The following is a 25,115-nucleotide window of genomic DNA, read 5'->3' as shown; positions in this document are numbered from 1 at the left end:
TTGCCTTCTTTCATTACATATCTGCAAACATTTCCTGGAAAGTTTATTTAGTGTTAGATACTAGTTGATATAAAAAAATATAAAAGATTTGGGGCCGGTGAGGTGGCGCTAGAGGTAAGGTGTCTGCCTTGCAAGCGCTAGCCAAGGAAAGATGGCGACCGCGGTTCAATCCCCCGGGGTCTCATATGGTCCCCCTAAGCCAGGGGCAATTTTTGAGCACTTAGCCAGGAGTAACCCCTGAGCATCAAATGGGTGTGCCCCCCCCCAAAAAAAAAACAAAACAAAATTAAAAGATTTATAAGATTTAATGACCCTGACCACTTTACTACAATGTGATAGGTGGTTAGGCTAGAGAAATGTTATGCATTTCATTAAGTACATAATATTAACAAGAGTCAAAGAACTAAACCAACAGAAAATTATTCCCTTTCTAATTTGTATGAATCATCATGTTTGGAAAGGTTGCCAGACAGCACTTTTAGTTCATCTTAGTGTATCCTACCAAATTCCATTCTGATAGTTGTGTAGGTATTCTGTTTACCTAATTATAATAGTTTTTTTCCAGAGCCTAACAGTTATATAAACCAGTGTCTCTCGACAGTTTCAAACCATGGCCAAATTTCCAAACTATTACCTTGCTGTATTCCATTCTAACCTAGTACTTGACCCTAGTCTTATATCATGTTGTCTTCTTATATCATGCTACCCCCTGTTGTCCTCTTGTAATATCCTGAGAGTCCATCAGTGGTCATGTGATCCTCCGTTGGAAAAATCTATTCTAAATTATAATCATACAGAGGATAAAGACAAAATTCCCACCTCCCATTTTAGTAATCAGTACCCAAGCTCTAAGCATGCAAGTGATCTGGGTCATTAGACATATAATTAGGTCTTTTACAATTAGGTCTCTTTATATTAGGTCTTTTACAATATATATGTATATATATACATATACATCATATGTATATGTATATATATATATATATATATATTGGTTCTTGGGTTACACCCAGTGGCACTCAGGGGTTACTCCTGACTCTGTGTTCAGATCACTCCTATAGGACACGGGGGACCATATGGGATGCTGGGATTTGAACCACTGAACCACCTTCTGTCCTGGATTGGCAGCATGCAAGGCAAATGCCCTACCGCTATGCTATCTCTCTGGTCCCCATTATTTATATTTCTAACATAAATAAGCATACTAAATAGGAATGGCAAATAATTTCAAAGGATATGAAGTCAGGCCAGTCTTCCAAGATAGCTGAATACATAGAGTTTAGAATTACAAATGACAATGTAATGCATATATATGTAAATGCATGAATATATATACCTATATAATTTTAAACTTTTTAAATATCACAAAGGTCATTTTGAGGTCAGTTTGTTAATCACAAAAACTTTATCCAGAGACTAAACAAAAATCTATCATTTAATTGTTTCTCCTTTTAGGAATATTTTACCACTTTTGAGTGTTAGTGCTGGACAATATGACTTGAGACAAATAGAACCAGAAGAGCAAAGTCTCACCATTGACACAGCCATCATACACCCATATTTCTCTGAAAGTAAACCAATGGACTATGATATTGCTCTTTTAAAGATAACTGGAGCCTTTCATTTTGGTAAACATTTAAAGCTAACTCTGAATTTTCTTTCTCAAGTTTCCTATATATTCTGTTCCATGTTATAATCCTACAATATGCACTCTATAGTACATACACAGCAGTTCTGAGTCACAGACTTAGAGTTGGGGTGAAGGGTCTCTTAACTAATTTCTTTTCGCTGTGGCATTAGATATAGCATTATGTCAAAACATAAAATGGTCTTCCTTTGTCTAATAAGAGACCACAGATCTACCAAGCAGTGATGTAATAACCCTTCATAAAGACTCTAGACTCTAGAGGAACCACTTAACTTCCAGCTATTAAATGACTTATGCATGATATCCTCTTTTCTATGGATGATTATGTTTTTTGCCCTTTTCTTCAGGCAAGTTTGTGGGACCTATATGTCTTCCAAAGCCACGAGAACGATTTGGGGCTGGATATACTTGTACAACTGCAGGCTGGGGACATTTAAGGGAAAGTAAGTATTTCTCTGCCATTGCTCTTCTTATTAGATGTCAAATTTTTTCAGGTTGTCATGATGATAAGAAAATTGAATACATTTTATTAAACAAGTATATGTTTTTAAAAGAAAAATATTACATTCAGGCATCTCCAAAAAGAAATAAACCTAAAATAGAATCTTCAACTTAGGTCTTATTTGTGCCTTGCTATGTCTTTCATTTCTTTTTTTCTAGATGGCAATATCTCCCAAGTCTTGCAGGAGGTAGAGCTGCCCATTTTGACACGAAAAGAGTGTATGACAGCTCTATCAAGACTAAAAATACCCATCAGTGGGCATACTTTTCTCTGTACTGGCTTTCCAGATGGAGGAAAAGATGCCTGTCAGGTAAGTAGGAGCAAATAAACTTAAAGGTTGCAAGGTAAGGATACTCAGTATTGTCATGAGGTGAGGGGCTAAAGAACTTTGTAGAGACTATTGGATTCTAGAAAGAACAGTGAAGAAGGACAGAAAATGTTGAAACCAAAGAAGGGAAAAGTTACAAATAATCTTGTTTTAACCGAGGGAGAATGAGTTCAGAGGGAGTCTTCTGTTTTTCTCAAGGATCAAATTCCAATAAACTCAGAATTCTCTATTTTGTAGGATGGTTGGCTCTTTACTATGGAGGCATTTGCAGTTTGTATATAAATATGAATTTACTTCCATTCCTCCTGTTTCATGACCTAAGTTGAATTATACTACAAGACAGGGCTTTTTTTAGTCTGTTTCAGATAAGACTGGAAAAAAGCATTGATTGATGAGTCTAGAATGGGAAGAGAGTGAAACTAAAACTCAAATTCTATTTCTAAGATTTTTTAATTTATTTTAGTTTGGTTTTTTTTTTATTACTGTCAGAGGTACTTTGAGCTTACTTCTGGTTCTGAGCTCAGGGATCACTCCTGGCAGGATTCCAGGAGACCATCTCGAGTACCAGGAATCAAACCCAAACAGATGCATGCAAGACAATCGTCCTACCTTACTTTGCTATCATTCTGGCCCTATTTCAACGTTTTGTATCAATTGTGCTTGACTGTTCTTTCCAGTCCTTTAAATTCAAATTATTGGGAATAAAGAAAAGGTATGATCTAGTATCTTTTGTGGGTAAACACCTTGGGGAACAGACACTGACAATTAATGTAACAGAATCTTCTCCCCTGCCTCCCTCCACAGGGAGATTCAGGAGGTTCCCTCATGTGCCGGAATAAGAGAGGAATTTGGACTCTGGCTGGAGTGACTTCCTGGGGTTTGGGCTGTGGTCGAAGCTGGAGAAACAACAGGCAAAAAAATCCAGGATCTCCTGGGATCTTCACAGATCTTAATAAAGTGCTTTCCTGGATTCACAGACAGATTCAAATGGACAATAAAGCTAGCAAACAAGTTTCAGAAACTAGAGCCAGAAAGCATAAGAAAAGGATTTAGACAAGTCGGGACCACACAGGCTCAGCTAAAATTCTTAGAGTATACTACAAAAGAAGGGCAATATTTACATCAGAAACAAACAGAAAATATGGTATATAGAACAGCATACAATTATTTAATGAAATAGGAATAAATTCATCTGAAATTATATTTTTAGCACCTGTCTACCATGCTAGCAAGCTTCAGTAATCTTTTGGTATATCAGCAATCTACAGAGAGTTCGGAAGGCAATACCTGAAGGTATTTTGGTTATCTAACCTAGGAAGAGGTGGGTATGGTACCATAGGCATATAAACAACAGGAACAATGGACAATGATGAATATCCTTTGATGCAGAATACAGCCACCCACATTAAATGATTCTACCTGGAATATTCGTAATTCTGTTGTTGGTATAGCTCTAAGTACTTGAAGTCTAAAAACTCTGAGTTTAAATATGCCCACCACCACCTGACCAATGAGTTAAATAAAACTTTATTCCTGTTTCCAAATCTAACTTTTTTGTTTTGTGCGTGTCTGTTTTTGTTTTTAGTTTTTAGACCACACCTGACAGTGGTCAGGGGTTACTCCTGGCTGTACATTGAGGTAGTCGTCCCTGCTGGTGTTGAAGATACCATATTAGATGCCAAGGATTTAATCCTATTCAGCCTGGCATTGGGGGATCACTTTGGCCCCCATTTGTTTTTTCTAACCGGTGACCTTCAATCTCAGAATTATTTCTATACTTTCCCTAGTTGATTAACTAAAATTAATTCAGAAGGAATTTGATTTTATTTTCCTTATTTTCAAAAACAAAAACACTCCATTGGGGGAAAAGATAAATTACTTTCTCTTCAAAACTTTCTCCAATGAAATGTTCCTTTGAATTTATTTTATTTACTTATTTATTCCATACATGACTGATCAGGGCTTAAGCCTACCTAGTTCAGCACTCAAAGATCATACCTGAGAGTAATTGAAGGACCATATGGGATCTCAATCTAGGATCGAACCTGGACTGACCACATGCAAGACAAGTGCCTTTCCCACTGTGCATTTCTCCCAGCACCAAAGAACTTGGATTTTATCTTCAAGCACATGCTACAGTAGCTAATATCTAAAACCTCTGTTGTTACTCCTGCCTCAGAATTTGCTCCTGGTAGGCTTGAAGGACCACATGGGATGATGGGGATCGAACCCTGGTTTGTCCCAAATCAGCCTCATGCAAAGCAAACGCCCTACCACAGCGCTATCACTCTGACCCTTCAATACAAGATTTAACCAAGTTTTACTCAAGTAATTTGTTTCTATCATTAGCGTCCTCTCTTTTGTCAAATAAGATGCATAGAATTGATGACTTCTTTCTAATAATATGTATTACTTCAATTTAAATATGGCTTATTTCTTAATTAATGCACTTCTTTTTCTTCCTTCTTTCTTTAATTCTTTCTTTTCTTTCCTTTTTTATGGAGGGGGCAGGATTACACCCAGTGGTGCTCGAGGGTTACTCCTGGCTCTGCACTCAGTAATTTTTTATTCCTGGCAGGTTTGGGAAGACTATATGGAATGCAGGAACTGAAACAAGGTCAGTCATTGGTTTCTGATAACACACACAGACACACACACACACACACACACACACACAAACACACTCTCAATCATATGTGTGTGCATAATAAATGTGGTTTTTTTAAAGATAGTGTCATTATGTTAGAACTTCTGGTATCACTTTTTGTTTTTGTTTAATTTGTCCCTTCTAAAATGTACAGACATTAGATTTTCGTTATTTTATATATGGACCTAAAATTTTCTGCACTTTTCTTTTAATTTTTTTATTTTGAATTATGAGAACAAAAGATGCAAAGAAAGAGGACAAGGTAAAGTTACAGTGGAAGGACAATCACCCATAACATAATTCTCAGAAGAAGTCCCCTTGCTGATATCTTAACTTTGAACTTTCAGCCAAAGAACATTAAGATAAATAAAACAGAATCCATGTGCAATTGCTTTGTCCCTCAAGTCCCCAGATTGTAGCAGATTATAATATTTCTTAACAGCACACAAGGCAATTTAAAGCCATAAAACTTATGTAACTCCTTAAACATTAGAGGCATAGTATTTTTTACATTTCCATGTACATGCATATTAGCTTAAGTTAACCTCAAATTTTAAGTGGGTGCGTTTTAAGGATTAGAGTCAAAGGAGCACAGTAAAAACGGTGTTAGAGTGGCAATTGTTGATTGCATAGGCCCACCAAAATATGAGAGGCATGGAAAGGAATAACCTTGGCCTAAATACAAAGAGATCCTACCCCTGAAGTTTCCTGGCATAAGACCAGCTCTAGGCCTCAGGCAAGTTATCGTCTGACCCAAGACATTGTCCGTAGTGCCAACACACTTTTCACACAGTCTCTGTTGTTGGTATCATGTTTCTGTATTAAAGATTCTGGAATCTGCATATCCTACATTGAAGTCATGATGTGGAGTGTCTTCTCGTTTCACCTCACCATGAAAGGGCAATGCAGGAAGCACTGTCCTGTAAGCAGGTTGTTGTTGTTAAGTCTTCTCAGTGTTATGAGAAGTCTCTTTTGAGCAGGATGATGTCTGAGCAGTGGTAGGGTCTTCCGTGGTAGAGGATTGCTTCCAGGTGATGTTATAGACAAACCTCACAATTAAGGGGCAATACAGCAAGCCCTGTCCAGTAAGCAGGTCATTGTTCTTGTTAAGTCTTCTCAGTGTTAAGGGAAATCTCTTTTGAGTAGATCGATGTCAGAGTAGCTGTAGGGTCTTCCCTGGTAGAGGAATGCCTCCAGGTGATGTTATATACAACCTTGGATGTTTTGTAAATGTCTTCTGTAGATCAGGGGTGAATGGAGAATGCCCATTCTTCTGCGGCCTGTGCCAGGTCTTTATGTCAATGTTCAGGGTGCAAGGTCTCATTGCACTACAAGATTTGTGTGTTCCCATCTCTATTAGATAAGAACTTATTGGTATGTATAGTATTTTCCCATTTTAGTGTGCCTAAGCAAACAAGAAATAAAGCCACGTGGTGCTATCAGATATATGGGGGCGTAAGAACATTTCCAACAATACCCATGACTTGGTTCAAACATAAGCATTAAACTGAGGGATTCTTTCACATCAAATTCCATATTGAGCAGTTCACAAAGAGAAGATAAAACACATGGTGGGGGGATCGTCACTGTATAAGAAAATATTCAGCAAAAGTTTATAGCTGTCAAAGAAAACACCCATAAAATGTTGAAAAGATATAAGTGTCCTTTTTATGCCTTTTAAAATAGTTCGGTGGGTGTTAACTCCAGGGCACCACTTTGGTCTGTGACTTAGGACTCTACAATACTTAAGTTAGAAAGGGTAAATGAGGAGTAATGATGATAGGAGTTAAGGAAGTTAAAGAAAAATATGATCTTATGAAGGGGTATGCAAAAGGGCAGAGTACAAAATGGACATTCTGCATACATAAAAACATAATTCAATGATAGTGAGTACTAATAATGTTTCTTGTGCGCGCGGGGGCGATTGCAGCCCCCCACGCAATTTTGAAAATATAGACTGGACAGAGATTACCACTGACTTCAAGAAGCTGGGAGGCCAGAAGTTCAGAGCCCCACCCAGACCCTCCCTAAGGAGCTGAATGGATAATGGGGGAAAGCCTAGGGTACCTTCAAGCTCCACCAAGGGGCCCAACTCACCGGCTTGCCCAGGTGTGTGGCCCGGGGAAGCCCTGGAGATCTGGAGCAAGGCGGTAGAGGGGTGCTGGGGTTACCCAAGTCCCGCACCCCCACTAGGCCTGGTCAAGAAGGCCTCCGGCATGGCAGGGGCCTGACAAACCTCCTCCTGCTAGACTCCCCTTTCTGCGCTTTTTAGCCAGGGAGATACCAAAACTTGGAATGTTACACAAGACATCACACACTCAGAAATGTATCTTTTCTTTTTCTTTCCCAGAGAAGCAGAGAAAGAACTCCAGAGGTAGCTTTCCCACAGCCTGCTTCACTAGAAGCAAAATTAATAGCTAGCATTTCTTTGTTTGTTTGTTAACTTTATTTATTTACTAATTGATTGATTGGTTGTTAGGCCATACCCAGCAGTTCTCAAGGGTCACTCCTATCTCTGTACTTAAAAATTGCGCCTGAAAGGCTGGGAGACCATATGGGATGCTGGGAATGAAACTGGTCCCTCCAGGGTCGGTTGTATGCAAGGCAAACACACTACCACTGTGCTATATCTCCGGGCCCCTAGCTAGCATTTCTGAATATAAATTCCCTTTATAATCAAAAAACTTACACTGTAAGAGCCCTCCTTGCTCACTAAAAATAAAAATGTCACTTAGAGCATTCACAGCCATTTCCTGGCAGACAGGAAAGCTCTTTTCTTAGTAGAGATCTAGAATCCATCTCTTCACTTTTTGTCAATCCAGAGTATGAATCATTTCAACATTTTGAAAATTCTAACTTCAGATAACAGGCCTAGGGGTAGAATGTTACCCTGATAGTGTTCTTCCTGAAATAGGGAGATATATCTATAATGTTACACTGGCAGACTGAAATGAATTCCCTCTTATTTGGGACAAATTCCTTTCTATATCTAGATTTCAGTCTTCTTATTTTTAAAGAAGAGTTTGGGACAGGAATTAGGGAAATAATAAAATGAGTAGGGCACTTACCTTGCAAGTGACTGATTTGGGTACAATGCCCAGTATCTCATATGGCCTCCCAAGCACTGTCAACAGTAATTCCTGAGTTCAGAGCCAGACATGATCACAAAACAAAACAAACAAACAAAGCAAATAAACGAAGAGTTTTACTAGATGATTTTTAAGACAGCTATAATTCAAATAATCAGTGTTCCTTTGAGTCTGTAGAATGATATAGTGATAACAATGTAGGAAAATAATATTCTGAATGCTTAGAGGAGTGAGTGAGTGAATGCTCCTAGCTGAAAAAAAATGGTAGAAAAAGCTTTGAAATATAGATATCTTTTAAGTTAAACCTTAATACAGAAGTAAGATTTTATGAGGTGAGGGGCCGGAGAGATAGCGCAGCAGTAGGGCATTTGCCTTGTATGCAGCTGACTCAGGAGGGACCTGGTTTGATTCCCAGCATCCCATATGGTCCGCCAGTCTGCCAGGGGTGATTTCTGAGGGCAGAGCCAGTAGTGACCACAAGTGTCGCTGGGTGTAGCTCAAAAACCAATCAATCAATCAAGTTAAAAAAATATTAAAAAAAGATTTCATGAGGTGAAACTTAGATAATGCATCATACTTATGCAGAGATCCATATGTGGAAATAAAAACATTAGGGTATGCTAGAGTAAAGGCAGCTGAAGTATAAGACATATGATGAGGGTTTGATGAGGGAAACCATGAGGAAGATAGCTTCAAACCAAACTATAGAAAAAAATTTGAACTTTGTTGAGAAATATAAAGTTGATTAAATAAATATATTAAAACAATATTGTTCTCAGTGTAAGGACAGCACACAAGAATTGACTGGAGGGGAGAAAATTAAGGTTAATCTATGAGATTAATTTGAAATACTAGAAGGCTTTCTCTAAGCTAGAGAATGAAGAGGAAAAAATAGAAATAAAAATCAGAGCTAACACATCAAAAACATGGTGATACAAAATAAGCAGAGAACATAAGAATGGTATCAGAGTATTTATCACAAGTGATTAAGGGCAAAAGGAAGAAATTAAATCAAAGTGCAAATAGTTGAAATCAATACAAATACCATCTGTAGCATTTTTAAGTTTCAGAGAAGATAATTAAACAACAGTTGAAAAATCAGGTCTCACTGTCCATTCCCGAACACCAGATCCCAAGCGAAGACCCAACACAGCTCCCTACAACAGCACCAGGAAACAAATCCCCCTGGGAAATCCCAAATACAGCTCTGGCACCAACTTGCAACAGGTTGATAGAACAACCTGACAATGAGGAAACAGCAAAACCTTGATCCAAGAAAGGGTGCCCTATCACATCACCTAACTTTAAGATGAAATCAGAAGAAAAGCTGTCCTTTGATCTGTGCCGAGATCACTAATTATAGAAGATAGATTATGACAACCACAACTGGGCAGAAGTTTTCCTGGGACCAATAAGAATGATCCTAGGCTTCAGCCTAGGATTGATACAAAACCCAAATCTTACTCATCTGTGAGATTTAAGAAAAATAAAAGAAATAATAAATAAATATTATTATTTTAATAATATACGGAGACAATAGAGATGAGGCTGGAAGGACTGGCCCATGATATGAAGCTTACCACAAAAAGTGGAGAATGCAATTAGAGAAATAACTACATTAATAGCTATCCTGACAATGGTAGTGAGTGAGAGAAATAAAATGCCTATCTCCAATACAGGCAGGGGGTGGGAAAGGAGGGAGATGAGGGCATTGGTGGTGACAATGTTGCACTGGTGATGGAAGATGTTCTTTTTTAAAACTGAAACTCAACTACAAACATGTTTGTAATCATGGTGCTTGAATGAAGATGTTGTTGTTTAAATATAAAATATATTGTCCTATTATGGCGGTAAGGCCTTTCTCGGCTCAGCCAGTTGCCTGTAGCCTCTTCACCAGCAAATCTGAAGGTTGCAGGGTAATGGCTGAGAAATGATCCATAGGCATTCAAAGTTTCAGGAGTCAGCCAGTTTATTCCACAGCCCTGAGTGCCATGTGCATTTCTCCACATGGCTACCAAGCTAAGATTTTCATGCAACCTCTTTTAGCTGCCCTCATGATCCCTTGCTCCTTTGTCTACTCCCCTTCCCCCTAGGCAAGGCTTATATGCCCAACTCAGACCCCTCCCAGCTGTGGGTGGATCTGACTATACAGGGGATATTAGCATATGGAATTGGGAAAAGGGTAAAAAGATATTATTAAAAAAGATTCACTTGGTGAATAATAAGAATCCCAACTTAGTGAGGAACATGTATATAGGCAGAAATTTAATCAATTAAATTCTTATGCCATATGATTGCCAAGGATAGGCAAATCATTAAAACTTGCCCCCATCAAGGAAAATAAATATGAGGACACATTTAGAATATGATGTTTCTACATTTAAAAATCCATTTGTGTCATACATTATATGTAGTACACTTTCCTGTGTATGCTTGAAACTGCCTTATTTCAGTGCTTCTCAATTACTTTCTGTCATGCCCCCCCCCCAGGAAGAAGAAAACATTTTTCATGTCTCCATATGTCTGTAAATAGTATCTTTATTAAAAAAAAAACCTTTAACCTGCAAAACAAAAATATATAAAATAATTTGAGCTGGTTTTTTTAATCAAAGGTGTTGTCTGGATTAATGGCTACAATGAGCACGTTTTTCAATGCATAGCTTTTCGAAGCGGGATTTGAAGCAGGACACAGCAACTCTCAGCTCCGGACACATACAGAGACATAAACACGGGGCTTAGCTTGTTATGACAGTGTTTGCCGAGATCAAACGTGCCCCCCTTTACGGAGAGCCTCGCCCCCCTGGGGGCGAGCCCCACCATTTGAGAAGCACTGCTTATGTTATTTTTCATAAGCATATTCTTAGAAGAAATTCTTAGATTAGTGATGTTTGATTTCAGAAGAAAGCTGTTAAGTGATGTTTGATTTCAGGAGAAAGCTGTTAAGCCCACCTACCAAATATGGTAGGTGGGCTGTGAAGGGTAATGATAACGAGTCCTCTGAAATATGGTCCTGTTGCAGTTTGTTTGTTTTGTTCTGTTTTTGTGGTGTTTAGCGTTATTGTTGGAACTCTTAATAGATATTTGACACTTCATTTCGTAGGGGTGTACTGTTTCACCTTTTTCTCCTTCGTCTCTCAAACCGATGGCGAGAGCCTCTAGAAGAATTCTGCTTATTCCCGGCGTATTAGACTTTTACCCTAGTTTATTATTTTTCTCCTCTTCAAACAAAAACACATAACTTGAACTAGCTAGTCCTGCCCCCCAATTAGAGGGGAAATAAAGGAGACATCAGGACCAAACAGGTGTAAGACTACGAAGTAATAGGATAGGTACAGAGGGGACCACATATTCTAGCAGCCCTGGGGGTGAGGGAAGAGGATATGGAAGGTAGGACAAAAACGGAGGAGTAGGGAAGACAAACCGGTGATAGGAATCCCCCCTGATTTTATGTAAATATGTACCTAAAATATTATTGTCAACAATATGTAAGCCACTATGATCAAAATAAAAATTATGTTTAAAAAAAAAAGTAAGACATGAAAAAAAAAAAAGATAGAGGATCCTCGGGGCCAGAGCAATAGCACAGTGGTAGGGAGTTTGCCTTGCACACGCTGATCCAGGACAGACCTTGGATCGATCCCCAGGATCCCAGATGGTTCCCCAAGCCAGGAGTGATTCTGAGTCCATACCCAGAAGTAACCCCTGAGCATCACCGAATGTGGCTCAAACAAAAACAAACACAAAGAGAGAGAGAGAGAGAGAGAGAGAGAGAGAGAGAGAGAGAGAGAGAGAGAGAGAGAGAGAGAGAGAGAGAGAGAGAGAGAGAGAGAGAGAGAGAGAGAGAATGCTAGTACTATGAAAGAGAAAAGAAATTGCCTGGATGCTGGCCCAGTTCAAAGACTTGAAGACTTTCTGAAATATAAAACTGATTAAAAAAAATTTAAAAAACTAGAAAACTTTTGAGATGCAAGATTCCAGGTCTAGAACTTCTGCTGGAGTTGCTGGAGAAGCTCTGACTGCCTAAACTAAAGACTAAGAATATCAAGGATAATCAACAGTTCCAAGCTCACCGTCCTGGCAACACCCTAACTGTAGATGTTGAGTAATTTTAGAAAACCCTTATATGAACTAATGTGACAGAAGCAAAGGTGTTATTTCCCTAACAGTAACATACTATTTCCTCATTCGCAGTATAGGCCAAAAGAGACCTGAGAAAGGTGGGAAATTTTCTGGTTTTAGTTTTAAGCCATATCCACTGGGTCTCAGGGCTTACTCATGGTTCTGTGTTCAGGGGTCACTCCTAGTGGGCTCGGGGAATGTGGAATATATATGGTGTTTAGGGGATCAAATCTATATCAGATGCATGCAAAGTAAATACCCTATCTGTTACACTATTACTCTGACACTCAAGAAAACTTCAGAAGTATAGTAAATTATATTTAAAGGAAACAAAGAATCCCTTAGGATATACCTACAATTTAAAGTGTATTTTTATTTTTTTGTAACAAACCGAGTTTGAATCACTCTATTGTTATTCAGATAAATAATTAAGTACAAATATTATTGCTAAGTCTCTATGGTATACCAGCATTTAAAAAATTTGTGACCAGAGATCCACAGAGTACAAGAGTCCTAGTACCTCAAAGAATAGTCTCAAGATAATGGTCTCTCGTGACCTGAGAACTCATTAAAATCTTTATAACAAGGAACACTGTCACTAGTATAGAAAATATTCCATTATGTGGTGTGGGAGACTATAATACCAAAGAAGAACAGGACTTTTCAAGGCATATAAGGAAACATTATTTAAATTTTTTTAAATTACAAGAAATTATAGAACTACAATTACATCTAAATTATGAGATTGAAAGATTTTCTTCCAGATTAATAAATCAAGAATATGACTGGGGAGTAATTTTTCTTCTGTAGAAGGTAGGAGTTTTAGCTTTTCTTTCTAAAATGAATTATTATTCTATAGCCCAATAATCATATATTCATAAATATTATAGCCTTGGAAAATTAAAGAAAATGGACACATTTTTATTGATTTTCAATTTAATTAAATGTAGTTTTAAATTTAAGAATTTTGTTGGGAGGTTGGAGAGACAGTATAGTGGGTAGGGCACATTATAAATCGAGATCCATTCCCAATATCCTGAATAGTGCCCAGACCATCACCAGAAGTAATTCCTAATATAGAACCACGAAGTACCCATGAGCATCACAAGGTGTGGCAATGAAACCAAAAGATAAGAATGCTCCTATTTTTTGTCTTTATCTTTAATCTTTGTAAGTCTATGACTTGATTAGGTTATCTCTAGAATATGTTTACATTTTTTTCACGCTTCTTCATTTAGCATCACTGAATCTTATTTTGCCAAATGCTTGAAGTGACTAAAGTTGAAAATAAGAATTCCATGTAATATCTTCAATGTTATTTTTATTTCTACTTCCCCTTTAAAATGAGATTAGAATTAATAATCAAAATAGAAATGTGATTTGTCAAGCTGAGCTAAGGAATCTAGTTTGATTCTATTATGTTCTGCACTTTAAAGCAAAGTACTTACAAGAATATCTGCAAAAATGTTCTGGAGAGGAATAAGAGGGATAGTATAGTGAATGGAGCACTTATCTGGCATGTGGCTGACCTGCCACCACTTATGATCCCCTTAACGTACAAGGAGTGATCCATAGGGCAGAATTAAGTGTTAGCCCTGAGCACTACTGGTACTGCTCAAAAGCAAAAAAAAAAAAAAAAAAAAAAAAAAAGGAAACAAAAGAAAAACATTTTGAAGATTCCCCTAAAAACTCAAAGTTACTTAGATTATAATGATTAGAATATGACACTCTAAAATGAGATAGTAGCAGGCCCAAAGTGATAGAACAGTAGAGAAGGTGCTTGCTTTGAATACAATCAATCTAGCTTTGATCCCCAGCCCTCCAGGACTGATCCCTGAGTACAGAGTTAGAAATTAAGTCTGAGAGTTTCTGGAAGTGAACCCCCCCCTCCCAAAAAAAATAAATAAATAAAATTAAGTAGTACCTTCAAAATTATATTGAAGTCTAGCTAATCCATTATACTAGGAGAATACAAATTAAATTTGTTAATAAATTTGGATAACTTTATGTTCTTTAGACATTAACATTATTGATATTTTATTATTAATATTATTGATATATTAGAATTTATAAAATTTAGATGTACTGATATTTAATAGCACTGTATACCCTGTCTAATCATAGCCATGGATGGGAAGAGAAATAACATGTTAAATTGCTTTATGTGATCTAGTCATTGTTATAAGGAACTACTTTATGCATTGCACTGATGAAAATGATATTGAATTCACTAAAAATAAAGTCAAAGTTTTTTTTTATTAATTTCAGCTGAAGGACATGCTAAACTTTATTATAAGAATGCTTGACAGAATGCATGTAAGGGTAAGTTTCCAAGCATGGAGGTGTGGGTAACCAAAGGACAAGGAAGGAAAGGGAATCTCAAGAAAGAGAGAGATGAGATAGGAGGTCTATGGATCTTGGTAATATCTCATTACAGATAGAGTTTCTAAGTCAGGAAGACAGTAAGTAATGAGGCTAGTGGGTCAGTTGCCCATTATTGCTCCAAAAGGCATTAGCAATTTTGAGTCTTTTTATAGCCCTAGTTTGTCTTTAGATAGTAGTTGCTGGATGCAGTATGAATGATAGCTATGTAAATTCTACAACCAATAACTGATTTAAAATATGATATTTGAGCTAATACATAAAGCAGTTAGTTGGGTAAAATTTGAGTTGGCCCAAGAATTCTTTCAAGCTCTAGTCTCAGTTGCTGTAAAGAAGTAAACAATATGGTACCAATAATCAGAGGCAATCTTTATCACATTTGTATAATATTTTTATTGTTGTTTTCCCAACTTATCCATTTAAGTTATAGTTTATATAAAACATGTTATTTTCATAATTTTTAATTATTTAATATTTGTACATATTGTAAAACTATCACCACAATAAATCTATGATGTGATTTTTACTCATCCATAATAATACTTTTTCTTATGACAACACTTTTTATTTTTAGGGGTTTTGGGGCCACATCCTATTTTCTGTACTATCATTCTGGGTCCAATGACAAAACTTCAAAGAAATACTCTCTTTACACACTATGTGTAATGCTCTGTTATTATAGTCACCTAGCTTTGAGTCATATTCCATGACGTTTTGTGGTGGAAGCACACCTGGTGGTGATTAGAGCTTACTCCTGGCTCAGTGCTTGTGTAGTTTGATGTCCTTCCTCAGTTTTACCATGTCTTGTTCCCTGTGAACTTGTTTCCTTGTTTGTTTAAAATCCACATATATTAGAATAATATCAGATTTGACCTTCAGATTTTATTTAGTATATGCCCTCAAAGTTTATAAATGTTGCAAAAGAAATTCCCTTCTTTTGTGGTTAAATGTGAGGCCAAGTAAGACTCTTTCCTTTCAAGCAGTTGAGGCAGTTCAATCCTCAGCATAACACATGGTGCCTGTGTTCTGCCATGAGTTCCTGAGTTTAGAGCCAAAAGGTCCTAAGCACAGCCAGATGTGGCCCCAAACAAATAAACAAATACCCTGTGCAGATGTGTATCCAATGTTCTTTATCCATTCATTTGTTCTCCTTTTATATATCTTGAGTATTATAAATTATGCTACCCTATATAAGAAGGTGCATATATCTTTTTATTTAATATTTATATTTTCTTTGAATAAATATCAGAATTAATTTGATGAATCATCTGAGAGTCTATCTTAAATTTCTAGAGGAAATTCTTTTTTAAAAAATTGCCCATTTCCCTAAAAAGTTTTTAATATTATTTTTATTTTAAATTAGTTAGGTGATTTGAATTATGTTAATAATTTGATCAGTATCTTATGTTCACTCTTGGGTACAAGAATACCTTTATAGCAAGAAAAGGTACTGAAAAATATGGTATCACAAAACCAGTAGACAATAACAAAGCAATTGCATTCTGTTTTCCCTCTTGCATGCAGATTCCAATTGGAAACAGGAATAAAGAGTGACTCTGATAATCCAGGAGAATACTTGAACATAATCCATGAAATTTCTCTGCAAAATTATTCTCATACTAGAATCATTCTCATCTTTTTAATGCCAGTAGTTGACCACAGTTAGGTACACCAAGCACCCCAGAATCTTCAATGCAGTTATTATGAAGTTATTCAGGTGCATCTGATTAAAGTCAGATAACTATAGTTATCTGGATATTACAAAAATCTCAGTCTTAAAGAGTCACTTCACCTTTTAAAGAATGGTACTCAACACCAGAAGAATGAACAACCATACAACAGTCAGCACATTCCTTCTGTGGGGATTTTCTAGTTTCCCATATCTGCAGGTCCTTCTCTTTGTGTTGGTTTTTTTCTCCCATGTGTCCATAGTGGTTGCAAATATGTCAATCATGGTGGCCATAAAGCTCAGTCACAGCCTTCACACTCCTATGTACTTCTTCCTCTGTGGCCTATCCTTTTCAGAGACATGTATCACTATGGTCACAATCCCACGCATGTTGGTGGACTTACTCTCAGTCAGCAAGACCATTTCTCTTCCTGAGTGTGCCATACAGATGTTTTTCTTCTTTGCCTTGGCAGGTAATAACTGCTTCGTCATGGCTGCCATGTCCTATGACCGTTACACTGCCATTCACAACCCATTGCATTATGCTATCCGGATGACCCCTAAGATCTGTGCTCAGCTCCTGATAGCCTCTTGTATGGTTGGGATTCTAGTTTCTGTGTGCATTGTCAACATTGTGTTCAACATGTCTTTCTGTGATTCCAACATCATCCAGCACTTCTTCTGTGACATCTCACCTGTTATGTCTCTTGCTTGTGACTTTACTCCCTATCATCAAATGGCTATTTTTATGCTCTCTGCCTTTGTGCTGGTGGGCAGTTTTATTTTAATTGTGATCTCCTATGTCTTCATTGGATTCATAATTATGAAGATGTCCTCTATTAAAGGGAGGTATAAAGCCTTCTCAACTTGCTCCTCCCACCTCACTGTGGTATCCATACACTATGGATTTGCCGGGTTTGTGTATTTGAAGCCAAAAAACAGCAATTCATTCAGAGAAGATATGCTGATGGCTGTGACATATACAGTACTGACCCCTCTGCTCAATCCCATTGTTTATAGTCTAAGGAACAAAGAAATGCAAATAGCCCTAAGGAAGGTACTAGGTAATGCAAACAGATTCATTTCTCAGACAGTAGATAAAAGAAACTGAATATGAAAATACTTATGGAACCTTTGAGGCAGAAAGGTAATGGGGAAATGGGACAGGCATTGAAAGGGGGCTATAGCACAAAGAATGGATTTTGAAAATAATAAAACCAAGATGTTATCCAAAGAAAAGAAGGCACTTCATGGCCAGCCCAAAAAAGAAAAGCTAGACCTCCTTTGAAGATGCAAGGATAGTCAAAGACTTCAATAAGGCCAAAGCTAGTGTGGAGTCTCTCCAAAAATGAGAAGCTTCAACAGAAATAAAAGGCAAAAATAAAAACATGAGAGAATTACAAAAAATGCAAAGTCCTCTTTCCTTCTCAATACCCTAGCAAAGAATTCTTAATATATAGATAGTACCAAGCATTTAGAGGAAAAAAACCTACCAAACCAGCTTTCTAAAATAAGTAGCCATATTTACATTCTGACTTATCTGCATTCCAAATTGGGGCCTAAAATTCCTTTTCTAAATATATATCATCAGGCTTTCTGTTTTCAGAGAAGAACGATATATTCTCTTAAACATATTACCTTTTCTATTATTCCTTAAAATAAAATTTTGTTGCTTCACTATATGTTCCTAAAATTGTTCTCTGAGAATAGATGGCAAGCCAGAGAAACATGTGTGGAGGTCAAAACTGACTTATCTTAGTCTGCAAAGTGAAATCTCTCAGCTTTGCCTGAGACCATCGATCCCCTTAGAGCCTGCATAGTCAGAATCAGTAGACTCATGGCATTCATCAAGTAGTTCTTAAGTGCAATTTGATGTCTGCCTTGTAGACTGGTGTGATCTTCTGCCTAAGTCATGCAGGTATTCCTCGAAGACTTTCTTTGATTCTTTATTTGTTTGTGGCATACACCTAGTGATGCTCAGGGGTCACTTCTGGTATCACTACTGATTACCTGGTTCCTCACACCTCCCACAAGCAAGTTGATGAATAACTACAGATAAAGTAGAGAAATGCCAAGAACAAATCGTTTTTTTATAAAAAGTTAAGCTTTTACAAATTCCATGGTGAATGCTAGTCTCACTCCTTGCATGCTGCTGACTTGGGTTCAGTGCCCAGTATCCCATTTGGTCCCATGAGCAATGCCTGGGGTGATTCCTGAGATTCTGAGAGCAGAGACAGAAATTAAGTCCTGAGAGTTTGGTCCCCCAAAAGCAAACAAATAAACAAATAATATACCAGTAGTTCTAAGTACTTGAAGTCTGAAAACTCAGTTTAAATATGCCCACCGACACCTGACCAATGAGTTAATTAAAACTTTATTCCTGTTTCCAAATCTAACTCTGTGTGTGTATGTGTGTGTGTGTGTGTGTGTGTGTGTGTGTGTGTGTGTGTGTGTGTGTGTGTGTGTGTGACAGTTTAGTTTTTCGACCACACCTAACAATGGTCAGGGGTTACTTCTGGCTGTACGTTCAGGTCGTCATTCCTGGTGGTGCTCAAGAGACCATATTAGATGCCAAGGATTGAATCCTATTCAGTCTGGTATTGGGTCAGGCCAACTCACTGTGCTCACTCTGGTCCCAGCTGTTTTTCCTAAGCAGTAACCTTCAGTCTCAGGATTATTTTTGGGAGGGGCACACCCGTTTGATGCTCAGGGGTTACTCCTGGCTAAGCGCTCAGAAATTGCCCCTCGCTTGGGGGGACCATATGGGATGCCAGGGATCGAACCGCGGTCCTTCCTTGGCTAGCGCTTGCAAGGCAGACACCTTACCTGTAGCGCCACCTCATCGGCCCCCATTTTCCTTATTTTCAAGAAAAAAAACATTCTATTGGGGAAAAAGATAAATTACTTTCTCTTCAAAACCTTTTTCAATGAAGTGTTCCTTTGAATTTATTTATTTATTTATTTAGTCCATACCTGACTGATCAGGGCTTAATCCTACCTACTTCAGCACTCAAGGATCACACCTGACAGTGTTTGAAGGATCATATGGGACCTCAATCCAGGATCAAACCTGGATTGGCCACATGCAAGACAAGTGCCTTTCCCACTGTGCATTTTCCCAGCTCCAAAGCACTTGGATTTTATCTTCGATCACATGCTACAGTAGCTAATATCTGAACCCTCAGCTGTTACTCCTGGCTCTTGGCTCAGAATTTGCTCCTGGTAGGCTTGAGGGACCACATGGGATGCTGGGGATCAAACCCTGGTCTGTCCCAAATCAATCTCATGCAAAGCAAATGCCCTACCACAGCGCTATCACTCTGACCCTTCAGTGCACAGCAGTAGGGCATTTGCTTTGCATGCAGCTGATGCAGGAGGAACCTGGTTTGATTCCCGGGATCCCGTATCATCCCCCATTCTGCCAAGAGTGATTTCCGAGTGTAGAGCCAATAGTGGCCATGAGTGCTGCTGAATGTGGCCCAAAAACCAATCAATCAATCAAGTTTAAAAAATATAAAAAAAAAAAAGATTTCATGAGGTGAAACTTAGATAATGCATCATACTTATGAAGAGATCTATATGTGAGTGGAAATAAAAACATTGGGGTATGCTAGAGTAAAGGCAGCTGAAGTACAAGACATATAATTAGGGTTTGATGAGGGAACCATGAGGAAGATAACTTCAAACCAAACTATAGATAAAAAATTGAACTTTGTTGAGAAATATGAAGTTGATTATTTAAATAAATATATTAAAGTAATATGATTCTCAGTATAAAGACAGCACACAAGAATTGACTGGAGGGGAGATAATTAAGGTTAATTTATATCTCGAGTAATTTGGAATACTAGAAGGCTTTCTCTAAGCTAGAGAATGAAGAGGAAAAAATAGAAATAAAAATCAGAGCTAACACATCAAAAACATGATGATACAAAAGAAACAGAGAACATAAGAATGGTATCAGAGTATTGATCACAAGTGATTAAGGGCAAAAGGAAGAAATTAAATCAAAGTGCAAGTAGTTGAAATCAAGACAAATACCATCTGTAGCATTTTTAAGTTTCAGAGAAGATAACTAAACAACAGTTGAAAAATCAGGTCTCTCTGTCCAATCCCGAACCCCAGATCCCAAGCGAAGACCCAACACAACTCCCTACAACAGCACCAGGAACAAAACTCCCCCCTGGGAAATCCCAAATACCACTCTGGCACCAACTTGCAACAGGTTGATAGAACAACCTGACAATGAGGAATCAGCAAAATCTTGATCCAAGAAAGGATGCCCTATCACATCACCTAACTTTAAGATGAAATCAGAAGACACGCTGTCCTTTGATATGTGCAAAAACCAAGATCACTAATTATAGAAGATAGACTATGACAACCACAACTAGGCAGAAGTTTTCATGGGACTAATAAGAAATATCCTAGGCTTTGGCCTAGTATTGATACAAAAACCAGAGTTCAGACTTTGACAACTGTGACTGCTTGTCAACAACTTCTGGTGCCATAAGAAAAGACTCTATCCTAGGCTTCAACCTAGGATCTGTGCAAAAACCAAGGTCACTATAAAGACTGACTACAACAATTGTGATGGAACAGATCTTCTAGAACCATAATGAAAGACTCTATCCTAGACATTGTCTATGACTTGTTGAAATACCGAGATCTCTAGATACAGAGTACTGATTTTGTCATCCACAACTGAGCAGAAATTTTCCTGACACCATAAAATGACCTTGGGGTTCAAGAATGAGCATGTATGAAGCCCATAGTTGCCTCGATTACAGTATGCTTCAAGGGTGGAGAAACTTTGCACCTCCTAGACCAAGGAAATTCCCTCTAACTTCTGCAAAACTTATTGTCCTATGAAAAGAAAAGAAACAAACAAAAAAACAGAAAACAGGAAAAGAAATGAAAAAAAAAAACTACAAAGCCTTGCCATGCTATACCAGCCCTTCATTTTTCCCTTTCTTTTCTTTTTTGTTGGTGCTGCTGTTTTTGTCATTGCTTGTTTTTTATTTGTTTGTTTGTTTTTGTTTAATTTTTTAATTTTTTTGTTTTTCTTTTTTCTTTTTTTTCTTTCTTCTGCTGAATTGATATTTATGGTCTGTAATGGGATTCCCCCCAGCATTTTTCCACCTCTTCTTTCTTTTCTTTTTCCAACAGAACCACAGAACTTGAGTCATCTTATTCTCCCTCATAACTTGAGGGGGACGAAAAATGGATGGTACTAGGAACAACCAGTCATATTAAATTGAATGGAAATAAAAACTGATCAGACTTGGGGCCGGAGTGGTGGCGCAAGCAGAAAAGCATTTGCTTTGCTTGCGATAACCTAGGACTGACCTAGTATCCCCCAGAATCCCATACAGTCCCCCAAGCTAGGAACAATTTCTGAGCGCATAACCAGGAGTAACCCCTGAGCTTCACCAAGTATGCCCCCCAAAAAAAGATCAGACTTAAGCACCAAACCCAAAGTCAACAACACCAGAATCGATAACCAATCTACAACAAGCTATACACAAAGGAGATCTCTTGTACAAGCAGTCCAAGGGGCAATGGGGGGAGGTATGGGATGCATGCTGGAAACAGAAGTGGAGGGAGGACAACCTTGGTGATGGGAAGAATGGACCTAATTCTTTGTCACTATGTACCTTAAATATTACTGTGAAAGATTTGTAATTCATTTTGATCACAATACAAGTTATTTTAAAAAAGTCAAAAACAAAAAAAGAAAGAAAAATCAGGTCTCAGGCTTAGAAATACAGATAAAATTTTTGAAACCAGAGGTATGAATGATACCAATCATCTCATTTAGAGAAATTGAAAACAATATAATCTAGAAATATCTCTGTGTATATAATGGAAATATGGTATCAGAGAAAGTAGAGGGAAGAAAAATAAATAGAATCTTGAAATTATTAAGCAGGATCTAAATGAATAATCCCCAATAAATGCATTAGGGCATTGGTGAGGGCTCTGGTGCTTACCCATATGGTTTTGGATTTAAATTCTGGTTCCACCTAAATCACCAATGCAATCCTGTCACCTCAAAGGTTGGAGGAAACCATCATACTCTTTAAAAGCAACTTGGAAGCTCAGACAAAAGATTAGTGAATCACAAAGAAGAACCACAAGGTTATAGTGTCTGTACAGGTTCTGAAAAGAAGGTCATTGTGGTTGTTCATTATTGTTGGCCCTGTGAGCTGGATTCTGTGCCAAACAAGTTTGAGGGGAAACTGTACTTTCCAGGAAGTCCCTACATATATTATCAGTCCAAGCAATGAGTAACTCCTCTGCCACCCACCTTTCAATTTTTATTTCCAGTGCCATTGCAATATCTACTCTCTAAAAATGATACCTTTTTTTTTTTTTGTGGTTTTTGGGTCACACCCGGCAGTGCTCAGGGGTTATTCCTGGCTCCAGGCTCAGAAATTGCTCCTGGCAGGCACAGGGGACCATATGGGACGCCGGGATTTGAACCGATGACCTCCTGCATGAAAGGCAAACGCCTTACCTCCATGCTATCTCTCCGGCCCAAAATGATACCCTTTTAATATATCTGCTTAAAGATTGGGTGTCTGGACCTTACTGGTACCAGAAGGAATGAATGTGTTACTCAATTTTCCTACTTGAAGTGTCATGTCACCATAATTATCAGTCAGTACATACTTTGGAAGATAGACTTAATGGTGAGTGGATTTTCATGTTGTCAAGTACACTGGTATGAAGAGAGTTACTGTGGCCTGAAAGTCTGGCACAGAGGTTTCAGCAAATACCAAACTTCCTTATTTGATATTCAAGAGTTGACAGTGGGACAGAGAAAAGTGAAGCTAAGTCTGATAGATGGCTATGAATTCCATCTTTCATTTCCTACACTTGCTTCCTAGTGAACCAGGATTCCCATATTCATTTGCTAGACCAATAATTCACCAAGAGCAACATTTAGATTTATTGCATGGTCTCCTAAGCAAAATATTAGACACACACATACAAAAAGACCTTTACTTGATTCCATTAAACTCAGAAGAAAAATATTAATCAAGCAGGTCAGAGAGAGTTTAAAGGTTTTATGGTGCTTACCTTGCATGTGTCCAAATTTGGTCCAATTCCCTGGTACCACACATGGTCCTCAAGCACCACCAGAAATGATTCCTAAGCACAAAAATCAAAAAAGAAAAATATCAATGGCTAACTATGAGCAGGGAGTAAAGGTTACTTTTATCAGAAATAGAAATAATGGAGCATTCCTGTTTATTTTCCCCAAGATTTATAGGGCAATGTCTCAGAAACCATTTTTGTTGTCACAACTGGAAGAGGTTTTGTTGGCATCTCTGCTGGGGAGCCAGGATTACTGCAAAAGAACAGGGCAGCCTAAATGCTGAGAATATTTCAGTTCAATATGTCAATAATGACAAGGTTGGGAAACGATAATTTTTTTTTGGTTTTTTGGGCCACACCCAGTGGTGCTCAGGGGTTACTCCTGGCTGTCTGCTCAGAAATAGCTCCTGGCAGGCATGGGGGACCATATGGGACACCAGGATTTGAACCAACCACCTTTGGTCCTGGATCCGCTGCTTGCAAGGCAAACGCCGCTGTGCTATCTCTCCGGGCCAGGGGGAAATGACAATTTAATACAAGTTTAATTCCCCATAAATCTTGAATGATGAATAACTGCTATTTTCTAGGCCCTGTAAAAAAATGCCTTTTTATGTTGCAGAGAAATGGTGTGGAGTAAGCATTGCTTCATCAGTTCTTGTGGACTCTAATCTGATGCCTCAGTTTATGCCACCGAGTTTAATCTCACCAACAAAGCTCTTAAATCAAACTACCTTCCTGGTAAAATGATCTACAGTTTTCACACACAATGTGGCCTTTTGTAGATATTGAGGCGGCATAGGAATTAGGCAAAGGGCAAGTCAATGCTTCCTAAGGTCTGCTATGATCAGGGGGGAAAGCAGTACAAAGCTAATGAGAAGATGTGGGAACCAAACTCTCCTATAGTCGTGCTAATTGCATGAGAGATTTGAGAGGTTTGAATAGTTCTTTAGAATAGGTACCCAAGGGCCAGAGAGATAGCATGGAGGTAAGGCGTTTGCCTTTCATGCAGAAAGACAGTGGTTTGAATCCTGGCATTCCTTATGGTCCCCTGAGCCTGCCAGGGGTGATTTCTGAGCATAGAGCCAGGAGTAACCCCTGAGTGCTGCCAAGTGTGACCCCCCCAAAAATTAAATAAAAATAAAAAAATAGGTACCCAAGCCCCTTCCTCCATGTTCAGCTCTTATTTGTGGAAGACAGAGAAAGAATAAAGAGCTCTATTTTGTGTAGATGATGTCAATGTTTGGATGTCTTCCCTTATGATTCAGGTTCTGACTGCAATTTTTTAACTATCCTTTATGAAGTCCTCATACAGAGTACTATCCTGAAGATTATAGTGATAAGGCCAACCGTAACTGAGCTTTTCAAGCCCCCAAACATTACCTGGTTAAAGTACTGATCTTAGTTGCCTTTGCTTTGTTCTGATATATCCATATAATACCTGGATATGTACCCAGATATATAATATATTCATATAATATCCATAAATATCTACCATAAGCATCATGAGAGCACAGTATTTTTTTTCTTTTTTCTGATTTGGTAACTTCTGCATCCATATATCAGTATGTACCTGGTATACAGACTTACTCTACAAAATGACTATCCAATTTTCCCTGTAATTATCTAT

General features: G+C 38.0%; 1 protein-coding gene across 1 annotated transcript in view; it reads left to right on the top strand.

The window, feature by feature from the left end:
* OVCH2 (ovochymase 2) overlaps positions 1-25,115 on the top strand; it is a 35,331-nt gene that overhangs the window by 5,443 nt on the left and 4,773 nt on the right. Inside the window, 12 exon segments of the mRNA XM_049780652.1 lie at positions 1,456-1,628; positions 1,996-2,091; positions 2,309-2,460; positions 3,283-3,489; positions 5,002-5,013; positions 22,594-22,672; positions 22,965-23,016; positions 23,018-23,079; positions 24,108-24,155; positions 24,158-24,226; positions 24,754-24,801; positions 24,804-24,877. Coding sequence (XP_049636609.1) covers positions 1,456-1,628; positions 1,996-2,091; positions 2,309-2,460; positions 3,283-3,489; positions 5,002-5,013; positions 22,594-22,672; positions 22,965-23,016; positions 23,018-23,079; positions 24,108-24,155; positions 24,158-24,226; positions 24,754-24,801; positions 24,804-24,877 — 1,072 coding nt within the window.

The sequence above is a fragment of the Suncus etruscus genome, chromosome 9, assembly GCF_024139225.1.
Source record: "Suncus etruscus isolate mSunEtr1 chromosome 9, mSunEtr1.pri.cur, whole genome shotgun sequence".
Lineage (NCBI taxonomy): Eukaryota > Metazoa > Chordata > Mammalia > Eulipotyphla > Soricidae > Suncus > Suncus etruscus.
Note: the sequence above shows the minus strand (reverse complement) of the source record. Positions and strands in the feature narration are given on the sequence as shown.